Source organism: Hypoxylon trugodes (genome assembly GCF_022578975.1).
Source record: "Hypoxylon trugodes strain CBS 135444 unplaced genomic scaffold F4822scaffold_13, whole genome shotgun sequence".
Lineage (NCBI taxonomy): Eukaryota > Fungi > Ascomycota > Sordariomycetes > Xylariales > Hypoxylaceae > Hypoxylon > Hypoxylon trugodes.
In genome coordinates, this window is record NW_026250028.1 from 608,792 (window position 1) to 620,453 (window position 11,662).

The 11,662-nt window shown below is 47.3% G+C and overlaps 6 protein-coding genes and 1 non-coding gene across 7 annotated transcripts; 2 read left to right on the forward strand and 5 right to left on the reverse strand.

Annotated features, from left to right (window-relative positions):
• On the reverse strand, positions 1–1,119 carry F4822DRAFT_100369 (DUF1674-domain-containing protein). Its single transcript, XM_051452306.1, has one exon. It carries the CDS (start codon positions 811–813, stop codon positions 325–327), a length of 489 nt encoding a protein of 162 aa, XP_051308670.1. The 5' UTR covers positions 814–1,119; the 3' UTR covers positions 1–324.
• A 267-nt stretch (positions 1,120–1,386) lies between these two features.
• F4822DRAFT_t130 lies at positions 1,387–1,481 on the reverse strand. Its single transcript has one exon. It is a non-coding gene; the product is annotated as a tRNA-Arg (tRNA).
• Positions 1,482–2,126: 645 nt separating this feature from the next.
• On the forward strand, positions 2,127–4,838 carry F4822DRAFT_100391 (tryptophan synthetase). Its single transcript, XM_051452307.1, has 4 exons — positions 2,127–2,403; positions 2,504–2,591; positions 2,654–3,852; positions 3,909–4,838. The coding sequence occupies exons 1-4, from the start codon at positions 2,356–2,358 to the stop codon at positions 4,710–4,712; spliced, it is 2,139 nt and encodes a 712-aa protein (XP_051308671.1). The 5' UTR covers positions 2,127–2,355; the 3' UTR covers positions 4,713–4,838.
• Positions 4,839–4,888: 50 nt separating this feature from the next.
• Positions 4,889–5,911, reverse strand: F4822DRAFT_423005 (ribosomal L28 family-domain-containing protein). The gene has a single exon (XM_051459929.1). It carries the CDS (start codon positions 5,769–5,771, stop codon positions 4,965–4,967), a length of 807 nt encoding a protein of 268 aa, XP_051308672.1. The 5' UTR covers positions 5,772–5,911; the 3' UTR covers positions 4,889–4,964.
• Positions 5,912–6,105: 194 nt separating this feature from the next.
• F4822DRAFT_423007 (uncharacterized protein) lies at positions 6,106–7,530 on the forward strand. Its single transcript, XM_051459930.1, has 2 exons — positions 6,106–6,364; positions 6,448–7,530. Exons 1-2 carry the CDS (start codon positions 6,218–6,220, stop codon positions 7,378–7,380), a joined length of 1,080 nt encoding a protein of 359 aa, XP_051308673.1. The 5' UTR covers positions 6,106–6,217; the 3' UTR covers positions 7,381–7,530.
• On the reverse strand, positions 7,482–9,822 carry F4822DRAFT_423011 (aspartate aminotransferase). The gene is made up of 4 exons (XM_051459931.1): positions 9,394–9,822; positions 9,058–9,108; positions 8,283–8,932; positions 7,482–8,215 (listed from the first exon to the last, which is right to left on the reverse strand). The coding sequence occupies exons 1-4, from the start codon at positions 9,518–9,520 to the stop codon at positions 7,766–7,768; spliced, it is 1,278 nt and encodes a 425-aa protein (XP_051308674.1). The 5' UTR covers positions 9,521–9,822; the 3' UTR covers positions 7,482–7,765.
• A 246-nt stretch (positions 9,823–10,068) lies between these two features.
• Positions 10,069–11,555, reverse strand: F4822DRAFT_423012 (uncharacterized protein). The gene has a single exon (XM_051459932.1). The coding sequence runs from the start codon at positions 11,019–11,021 to the stop codon at positions 10,455–10,457; it is 567 nt and encodes a 188-aa protein (XP_051308675.1). The 5' UTR covers positions 11,022–11,555; the 3' UTR covers positions 10,069–10,454.
• Positions 11,556–11,662: the final 107 nt, after the last annotated feature.

Genomic DNA, 11,662 nt, shown 5'->3' on the forward strand with positions numbered 1-11,662 from the left:
CTCTGGTGATTTCCATCCATATTATAATAGTAAGCCTATAGTTACATTTATATAAATTTAGGTATCATAATACCATATCTAATAATTCATATCCTAAAATTATTGGACATGACCTCATCAAATAGAACTACATCATAATACGATGGCCACCTGAGTATATAATGATGGAATCCCACCAACCTACTAATATAGTCTTTTGTGATGGGTTATTCCAGTAATCTCTCTGGCCTGGTTCGGAGAGTACGAAGATAGATCTATGACCACAATTACAGCTACGACAATAACTGTATTTGTATGTTTTAACAATGTAGCTATTTCCCTTATTCAAAAGTCGGTAACCCGTCCATTGAAACTATAATCGCCGCCCGCCCCCCAACGCAAAGGTTCATTCTTAGGACCGCCGACTTCGCCTGTCTTGGGATTTATGTCGCCTTCAAACTCGGGCGGCGCACCTTTTCGTAGCGGTACGGAAGCGAATTCGTCCTCGATCGCCGGTGTCACAACTCTCCTGCCATCCACTGCTGATGGCGTTCCGGTGGTTGCGAGATTTGGGTTCGAGGCTGGGGAAGAGAAGTCGGGCGTCGAGGTGGGGTTAAAGCCTTCTTGTGTATTGGCCGTATGCTGCAGTCGCTCAAATTCGGCTTGTTGATCGGGGGGTAAACGTGGCGGAGACGGCATGGACTGGAAGGGATTGGAGGTATTGGAAGAGGCGGAGCGAATGGGTTGGCGTATTATTGTTGATGATATCGAGGAGTGGCGTGGGAGTATGGGAATTCTCGCGAGTCGGGCGAGGACTGTGGGGCGAAACGCCATTTTGAGGGTAATATCAGGACAATTTACAATTAATAAGATATGTGGCCTTTATGAGGATATTGTAAATTAGGAATATCAAGATGTAAAAGTATGAACGATGCAAGTTGCACTTTAACTTAATGTGGCAATGGAAACTTCGATAGAAGCTCTTAAGATTTGATTATCTAATCAATGATAGAGTTTCGGGTATGTCGCCATAAAACGGCCCGCAATCACACCTTGGTACAAGGTGACTTCCTTATTCTTTTATGGAACTCAATTTGATTGGCTGATGGTTTCTTGCGCCTACCCGATAGAATTTAAATTTTTAATCTCGAATACATCCTGTTCGTACCTATCCCATTCGGCGTCGAAGTAAATGATAGATAAATACATACATACATACATATATATATACTAGATTTGTCTTTGACCGCATGGAAGCAAATTAACTTGAAGGTATTGATACTTGGGTAGCGTCATCCTCTTGCTTATGTGGGGTGTAAATATTTAAGAGGAAGCCATCCATAAAAGTAAAAAGGATAACCTCTCCATCCATATCAGAAGATAACGGAACGTAAAAAGGAAAGTCTACGAGCTCAGCAGGGATCGAACCTGCAATCTTCAGAGAACTGGAATAACCAAGACTGGAACCGAAATCTGACGCCTTACCATTAGGCCATGAGCCCAATGCTGTTGGAATACTCTGTGTCGTAAAGCAGCTTTATAAAGCTTTATTATTGGCCCCAGGCTAGCCCTGAAGCGTTATCTCTATCGAACTTTGTGGATACCATGATAGCCCACAAAATTTTATTTCTTCAACTCACCCACAACTAATCTAGACTATATAAGCCAAAACACTACAGTATATTATCACGTACGACCATAGGATCTGGAAAACTCGGGGTCCCGTTCGCTCCCCCATAGATAAGCCAGTTACCGTCGAACCAGTAGTTGGGTCGGTGACGACCAGCGAATCCTCGATGTTGTACGTTGTTTGTTTTTGTTTTTTTGATTTGTCTTGTCTTTAATTTTGTTATATGTGGATAGGATTATTGTATAAAATGGTAAGATTATCAACTCTAAGTTTTTAGATTTCAGCATCCTGTGACCAATAACCGTGTTTAGACAATAGTGGCCAATGAAAAACTAAATATTTAGCTTAATATTTCGTACATCAATATTCAGTACATGCCCTTTATTCTTTTTAAACCTTTTATTAGGTTGGGTCTGGCCCACTCGTTCGGGAGAAAAACGAACAGGGATGGAGCAGGCAAGACAAGGTGGGATGGTGGGGTTGGAAAAAAAGAAAGCGAGTGAGTGAGTCTTGCCTCCGGTTATCGCTTTAGGAAAATAGGTAGGAAGGTACCTTAATACAGGGCAGGTACGTATGTATACGTAGGTACACGTAGTGGAATAAGTGAAATAATATTTGGAGTTCCTCTTTAAAACAAACATCAATCTGTGTCGAGTGTTGACTCATCTCAATCCTTCTATAAAGAGTCAATATACCGACCTCCACTACGAATAACTTCCTTGACCAATTGACCTAGCTCGGAAATAATGGAGGCCCTCAAACAGACGTTTAAGCGCTGCAAGGCAGAGAACCGCGTATGATTCAACCCCTCCAAATTTCTGTGTGTTATACATACAGAGACATGTTAACACCAATTCCACGGTCGAATTGCTAACTGACTGTCTCATCGTATAGGCTGCTCTTGTGACCTATGTCACAGCTGGCTATCCCAAGTCAGAGGATACACCCGATATATTAATAGGAATGCAAAAAGGTGGCGCTGGTATGTTGTGACGAACAAATCCATCCGACGAACACCTCCAATAACGATTGATCAAAACTTAGATGTCCTCGAGCTCGGCGTACCATTCACAGATCCCATAGCAGACGGTCCAACCATTCAGACATCGAATACAGTTGCCCTAGCAAATGGCGTTACTATTAAGTCTACTTTAGAGATGGTCCGCGAGGCTCGGTCGAGGGGTCTGACTGCCCCGGTTCTACTGATGGGTTACTATAACCCCCTACTTAGCTATGGCGAGGATGAATTGTTGCGGGATTGCAAAACCGCGGGCGTTAATGGTTTTATCGTCTGCGACTTACCTCCTGAGGAGGCCATCTCCTTCCGAAAATTGTGTAGCAGAGGTGCATTGTCATATGTTCCCTTAATCGCGCCTGCGACGTCCGACACCCGTATGCGCCTTCTATGCGCCCTAGCGGATTCTTTTATCTACGTTGTCTCCCGTATGGGTGTCACCGGCGCACTAGGTACCCTTAACGCCAACCTGCCGAATCTTCTCGAGAGGGTGAAAAAGTACAGTGGCGACAAGCCGGCGGCTGTCGGTTTTGGTGTCTCGACGCACGAACATTTCCAATCCGTGGCTTCCATCGCCGACGGCGTCGTTATAGGTTCTCAGATCGTTACAACTCTGCAAAAGGCTGAACCTGGCACTGGCGCTAAGGCTGTTGAGGAGTACTGCGCCTACGTAAGCGGGCGAAACACACAAGACACGACGCGGGAAGTGGGCGTCATCGAAGCTATTAGTGTCGCTAAAGAGCCCAGTGGCGAAGATGTCACGGTCAACGGGGTCGTTTCAGAGCATGACGATGCCGCGTTGGTTGCTCAATTAGCTGCTCTTCATGGAAAAATTCCCGAGAGGTTTGGCGAGTTCGGTGGCCAATATGTACCAGAGTCGCTTATGGACTGTTTGTCTCAGTTAGAAGAAGGCTTCAACGCCATCAAAGACGACCCCAAATTTTGGGAGGAGTATAGATCTTACTACCCCTGGATGGGAAGGCCGGGCCAGTTGCATCTAGCCGAGCGTCTGACGGAACACGCTGGCGGCGCCAATATCTGGTTGAAGAGAGAAGATTTGAACCATACTGGGTCCCATAAGATCAACAATGCGTTAGGACAGCTTCTATTGGCGAAGCGGTTGGGTAAAACTAAGATTATCGCTGAGACGGGTGCTGGCCAACATGGTGTGGCTACGGCCACGGTCTGTGCCAAATTTGGCATGGAGTGTACAGTTTTCATGGGTGCTGTAAGTTGTTATGTTCTTCTCACTACTATTAATCAATGGCTTACAATCTACTGCAGGAAGATGTCAGGCGTCAGGCATTAAACGTCTTCCGAATGCGGCTGCTAGGAGCCAAGGTTATTGCAGTCGAAGCCGGCAGTAAGACTTTACGAGACGCCGTTAACGAAGCTCTTCGCTACTGGGTTGTCCATCTCGATGACACCCACTATATCATTGGATCTGCTATTGGCCCCCATCCCTTCCCTACCATTGTTAGGACCTTCCAATCGGTCATTGGTACCGAGACCAAGGCGCAAATGCTAGAGAAACGGGGTAAGCTACCCGATGCGGTAGTGGCTTGCGTCGGTGGGGGTAGTAATGCCGTTGGCATGTTTTACCCTTTTTCAAACGACCTTAGCGTCAAGTTGTTGGGTGTCGAAGCTGGTGGGGATGGTGTTAACACCACGCGGCACTCGGCTACGTTAACGGGTGGTACGAAGGGTGTCCTCCACGGCGTTAGGACGTATGTGTTACAAAATGAGCATGGGCAAATATCAGACACGCACTCAGTATCTGCTGGACTCGACTACCCAGGTGTTGGCCCCGAACTTTCATCTTGGAAGGATTCGGAACGGGCTAAGTTCATCGCGGCTACTGACGCAGAAGCGTTTGTTGGTTTTAAACTTATGAGTCAGCTAGAGGGCATCATTCCTGCGCTTGAGTCTGCGCATGGTATTTATGGCGCTCTTGAGCTAGCCAAGACGATGAAGAAGGATGAAGATGTAGTCATCTGCCTCAGTGGTAGGGGAGATAAGGACGTACAGAGCGTTGCCGATGAGTTACCCAAGTTGGGTCCTCAGATCGGATGGGATTTGCGTTTTTAAAGAGACGGGGATATCTACCCGTTGGGTCCATACGACTGAATCTGTCTTGGACCTGCTGGACTCGGAGTTGGCGCAAACGAGAGAAAAAAAAAGTAGAAAATGATATAATACATGGCATTTGTTAGCATATAGACCTATATCTAGATGCAATTTGTACAAATTGATTTACACAGATACAACGAAGGGTCATGCATCCTTCTCACCACTGGGCATCTAAGATTGTTTATTCCGTGAAATTCAAGGTTTGCTCGTTTATGAACCTGGTGTCTTTTTGTTTTCTTTCGTTTCTTCTTGCTCCATGTGATAGCCAACGTCCCTGGCAGCCTCTCTGGCCTCCTCAATGGCCTCAGCATCCCCCTTAATAACCATCTCTTCGCCTTCCTTCACCTCACCGATGACGAATTCATCTCCACGCTCCAACATGCCATCTATCTCATTAAGCATATCGTTGGTCACGCCCCCCGAGGCTAATTCTTGGGCAGCAGAATCTGAACCCGTTGCTACCTCCTTAGGGGGCAAGCCTAGCGCAGCGCGTTCGCGGGCAAAGCGCTCACGTATAGCAGGCGTCTGCATGATTTTCCACCGCAACGCCCAGCCGGCAGGGCCCAGGTCCTTGATACGACGGGTCTTGGAACCCAAGAGGTATTCGTCGATACCGCCGAGTCGGTCAATTGTGCGTAGGACGCGGGCCGTCAGACGGGTACGGATAAAGCTACCGAGACTAGGTGACCATAGACGCTTTGTATGTCGGTTTGGTAGCCAGGTGGTGCGCGACTTGTTGCCGTGCTCCTCGGCTACGGTGTTACCGAAGCGAATCTTGGACCCCGCGAATAGACCATGGTTCGCCTGTTTATACGTTCGGAATGGTCCGTAGGGGTAGTCGGGTACTTGGTCGGTAGGTACCGTTAAGTGTGAAGGGGTCTGACGGGAGAGCGAGGCGGTAGTGCTGAGGGCTCGTGATGTTATTATTCTTGTATTCGTATTTCGGATGGTATTTTGTGTGGATTGAGAGGAGAGGCAGCACCGCGATGGGCTTGCTATGATTCGTATCGGCGGCATTTTTGGGGAGTAGGGTAGATGGTTCGGATTGTCGTTAAATTTTTGTTGAAACGTCTATATCATAACGGCGACACGAACCCGGCTATTATGGGGGGAATTGCGAGTTGAATTGGTACGAATGGCTTCGAATTGAATGTGGGTAGGTATTTTTAAGTATATTTGAAGGTTCCGAGACGAATCAAGATTTCTTATCGATTTCCTTATCATAGTGGACCTCGAGTTATGATTAATTATTGTTTAAATCTATACGTGGTATTTATGCAAATACCAAAATCAGATCAGTCCAATCATGTGATTCCGCTCCACGTTCGTGATACCTTCCTCTATCCTTATCGGATCATCGCGGGGTTCACCGCCAATCGCTATCACTCACAAGATTCCAAAATTGTATTACGAATTAATCTTTCCAGCTACAAAATGTTGGCGATATTAATAAGATTTTCACGATGTTCCCCCCGATAGATGAAGCCGTCCTCAAAAGTAATCCCGACTTTGGGCGTCTCTATAAAACCGTCACTACCTCACTTCTCAACCCTGATGGGTCGACCGAGAGTCATGACCCGGCAGCTAAGAAGCGCGATGCTGTTCGCGATGTGAGTTATTAGCGCACTAGATATATATAGGGAGATAATGGGTAAATGTTTGAACCAATTGGCTTCTAATCATGTAAGTTTAGGAACTCAAAGCACATCGTCTTAAGGCGGCAAAACAGCATCTCCTCTGCCGCGCAATAGCTGTATCAACATCAGCAACGACAACTACCGACTCCAACGCGAGTCAACGACAACAATCACAACCTCACCGACGTACTAGATCAAGACCTCAGACCCAACAACGACCACGACCTTCCATTCCAGCTCCACCTTCTGAGATTCTCGATCTACTCTTGCTTCTCCCACCTTTCCTCTCTAACGCCTCGAGCATGTCATCCTCCTCACTAGCCCTCCTACTCTCCCGTCCACCATTCTCTTCGCTAGATACCTTATTCCCACTACTCACAACAACCCTCTCCGCCACATTAACACGACAAGCCAGCACCTTAGCCCGCGTGCTTAACCCCCATACCAACCCATCCTACATCCACCGCTCGATCCCGACCCTGGCCTCTCAAACCACCGACCTCCAAGCCAGCGTATCCAACACCACAGTCGCCCTCTCCCTCGCACGGCAGCGCGTTACCCACGACCTAGTTATACACCTATCGCAACATGCCGGCGCATTAGCCCAACTCGTGCGCATCCTCGAATCGAAACACGGCCCCGCGGCACGATCCGCTGAATTGCGTGCTGCGGCGGCAGGTCTCGAAACTCGAACTTGGGCTTTAGCCGCCGAAGCCTTACTCTGGGATGCGCGACGCACCGTCTACCCACCCGAAGCCCGACGCGCTCTCACCAATTACCGACGGCATTTAGGTGATGCGCGGATGCGTCTAGCCGATGCTCTACGCGTGCGCGAGGCCGAGCTTATAGACTATGGCGTAGGAGAGGGAGAGGACGGTCGAGGTGGAGATGAAGGGAAAGAGAGAACAATGCGCGAGATGGCTAGGGTATGGCGGGAGATGGAGACCAGATTGAACGAGGTCAGGGGTGATCTAGATCGGCTAAGTTAGGGTGAGCTACTAGACGATGATGCACGGTATCACCCTCCCAAGTGGAGAAGGGACACTAATTAATACAAGAACACAATTCATAACCAAATATAACAACCGAGTTCTAAGTAACAAATTTCATTTCCGTATCTACTAGTAGTGGTATCACAGGGATTGATCGTCTACCGTCTATCGACCAGACAGTCCAGGCAGATGTAAAAGATGGGGGAAATAAGGTACAAAGTAGCAGAGATGTATCAAGAACAACCCCCCGAAATGTCGTCCAGAGGACTATCGCGATGTCCATTAGTTCATTCGTCTATTCGTACCATCATGCCGAGTATGAGACTTTTTTTTCCCTCCCTTCAAGTATCCAGATTCATTCGCACAAAATGGTATATCTTATTTAACCCTTGATCTTATAGATAGCTTCGGCAAGGCGTCCGACGTTGTCGCTCGTGATACCGGCAACACTAATACGGCCGTCCTTGGTGGCGTAGACGCTGAACTCCTTAGCCAGCTTCTCCATGGAGGGAGCGTCAAGACCAGTGTAGGCAAACATGCCGATTTGCGATGTGATATGACTCCAATCATGGGAACTGCCAAGCTTCTCGAGGTTTTCCTTAAGCAGAGCTCGCATGCTAATGATTCGGTCAGCCATACCCTTGACTTCGCCTAGCCATTGCTGGTTAAGTGCCGGGTCGTTGAGGATCTCGGACGCGATACGCGCACCGTGTAGCGGCGGGTTCGAGTAGAAGGGTCGGATAAGGATTTTGACTTGGGAGTCAATGCGCTTCTTCTCCTCGGGGGACGAGGCGACGATGGAGAAGGCACCAACACGTTCTCCATAAAGACCCTAGCAAGCCACTCACATTAGTCGAGATATACCTAAGTGGTGGGGCGGTATGGAAGAGGCAACGCACCATGTTCTTGGCGAAGCTTTGGGCTAAGCAAATGTCGTGACCCTGTTCAACGAAATGTCGGACAGCAAAGGCGTCCTTATCCGTACTACCACTAGCGAAGCCCTGGTAAGCCATATCGAAAAAGGCGTAGTGGCCTTGAGCCTTGACAGCATTGCTGATCTCCTTCCATTGTTCCTGGGTAGGGTCGACACCGGTGGGGTTATGAGCACAGGCGTGAAACAGGAAAATGCTTCCCTTGGGAGCTGCCTTAATGTCTGCTAGCATTCCTTCAAAGTCTAGCCCGATAGTGTTCTTATCATAGTAACGGTACTGCTCAACCTTAAGACCGGAGTCGTTGAAGACAGCCTTGTGGTTGGCCCACGAGGGGGTGGGGATATAGATGGTCTTGTCGCCCGGGTAGAATCGTGAGAGGAAAGCGCCGCCAATGCGGAGCGCACCGGTACCGGAGATGGATTGGGTTATGACTAGACGGTCGAGAGCGGACGAGTTCTTGCCGTAGGCGAGCTCGGCGGCGGCCTTGGTAAATTCGGGAAGGCCGGTAATACCAAGGTATTCTTTGTTCAGGCGCTTTGAAATGACCTTGTCCTCGGCGGCGCGAACGGAGGGGAGTACGTAGGGTTTTCCTTGATCATCTCGGTAGGCGCCGACACCTAAAATGAGGGGCATTAGTATTCATGTCTTATTCTCGATAGAATTCATGTAGACCTAATTGGACCAAAAATATAGTAGGAATCTAAGTAGTTAAAACTAAAGGGTAATATAAAATCCAACATACCCAAGTTGATCTTCTTCTCAAAACTATCAGCTTTGAAAGCTTCGGTGATACCTATATACGGTTAGAGGGACAACATCCAGCTTTGTTTACTATGTATGAGCGATATTATATACCTAGAATAGCCTGACAAGTAGAAAAATGTCGCGTTAGTCAAAGGATGAGGTGGTCGTAGGTTTATTGCGCATATAGCTCAAAACTCACATCCTATAATTCAAGCTGTTAGCGATTATTACCCACAATAGATGCAAGGCGTATCTTCTGGAGGTCTTCCCAAACTCCAATGCAAGGAGCTAGAAGCCTAGGTAATAGTAGTAATAACAATTGCACAATTATAACATACAGGTGGGCCTTGAGGCACATTGGCCCAGGTGGATCCGGCTCTCGCAGTTTGGAAAGCCATCGCTGATCCTCGAATCGCAGCTTGGCCAGCTTGGCGAGGGGCGATACGAAGTGCGGGAAGCATCTTGAGAGATGTTTTGTCTGTAAGAATGAAAATATGTAGTTATATGAAGGTCGAATGGGGGACACGACACAAAAAGAAAGGAGAGAAAAAAAGAGAGAAGGATGTTACGAGTGTTATGTGTCACGAGTTGAGAAGAATGTGTGGTATGTATGAGTAAATTTTGTGCTTGGTTTGTCGAACGATTTCGGGTCCTGATGCAGTTTAGAAGTTTAGAATTAGCTCACCCTGCGCCCTAACTGCAATTGTTACTTTGCAGCTTCGGTATTACCTAAACTACCTAAACTACTACGTAACTGCCCTATTTACGTCCAGCTCCAGCTAATTGTCGTAATTGATTGGCGTCTTGTCACTTCTTTCTTTCCTCTTTCCCCAGGTTTGTCTAACAGCTTAATTATTAGCGCACCAATAAGTTTCCCCAGACGAGACCCACTAATCCGAATCGGGCTATTATCGGCTAATCATCTAACTCCGGTTTGGTCAATGCGCTGTGAAGGACCCGTTATCAGATAAAAATTAAAGTCAATCCGAGTCAACTTAACTCTGTTAACATTAAACTCACCAATTAGGACAGACTCTATATCTCTAAAACCTCTATATTATCGCTACAAGACATTCTAATAGAGGCAAGATGGTAACAATTTACCGTGTGATAGGTATTTATAGGGATATGTTCAATGACTCGTATCCCGTTGTCTCCGCCATCGGAAAATAGCCCGTCAACACAAGTCTCAAAATAAAAAGCAAGTACTCCATCGAAACCTCGCGATATGGACCCTTTTAAACCATCAAGCGTCTGTAGGTATACATTTACACTCACTATTTGAGACATTATGTTTGGTTCGGAAATCTTCAATATGGGTTAAATTGACCCGAATCCAATCAACTCATCTCTCATAACATTCATAATTACATACAAGGGGTATCTTATTTTACATCAATGCGCTATTCCTATGCCTATTCCTGGCATGCCCCAAACACTTTCACATCTTTCCCTTGTCTCTGGTTCCTTTCTTGTCTCCTCCGCTGTATGATTCTCTGCGATCCGGTTTTCGTCTCGGTTCCCTATATCGAGTTGTCTCATCTCTGGTATTTCGTCTAATGATGTCGAACTTCTTTCGCTAAAAAATGTATATCGTTCTGGATGTCCTGGGGGAAGAGGCCATCTTCGACTATCCCAAACATCGCCTTTATTCGACGGAGTAGGGGCGATGCATTGTCCAGTATCCCCCCAAATCGAGCTACGACCTGTGTCGGCAACCGATACTCTTATTTTGTTGGTGTGGATTTCTTTCGCTTGTTTCGCTTGAGACAGTTCCGATATGGTACTATCTGGCGATACTCTCAACTCTCGCTTAGGGATTTCTTCCACGTCGTATTCCCGCCTCCGTACTATCACATAGCGTACTATTATGGATATTATAGTGATTAAAACAACTACCGACACTACTGCCGCAATGGCCGCAATTTGCGCCGGGCTGAGACTTGTCCCCATCGACGACATATCGAGCACCGTCGAAAGAGATTGCAAGTTGTTTGGTTCCGTAATCGAAGGCGAACAGTAATGCCGATGCGAAACTCTTCAGGCTGGTCTTAGAGCCGGCAGCGCTTGGACCCAGTCTCGATTGACCAGTAATGAAGGAGCTAAGCTCTTCAAATTCTTCACGGGAGTAAGAGATGCGCTAATCAAAGGCTGGTGCCGTCCAGCTCAATACACCAGGAACATCGGGACCAGTCGTCAGTAATAAGTTGAACTAGCCAAGGGTTGCGCTCAACGTGACGGTGGCGTATTCTCATTTGTGTTGGGCGGTTCGGTTTGCTGAATTAAGTTCCTAATTTTCATGTGCTCTCAATTTAGTATGAGCCTATCGTCGAAATTCTCTCCGAAATCCTCAACTATGGTCGCATCATAGTGTACAAGAGAAGATTCGAATTCACCTCAATTGGCGGTCTTGCTATCCTCTATCTAGGAAATGTCCCACAACTAGAATATGAGCAAAAGAAACCCTACACATTTGAACAAAGGACGAAAAGGGGGGGGGGGGGGGGGGGGGGTCATTTAAGTCGGAAGGTCCCCGGGCGCGGGGCCACCGGGTCAAAATGCACGTTTATGGTGTAAATACCCCGGTCGACCGGGGGGGGGAA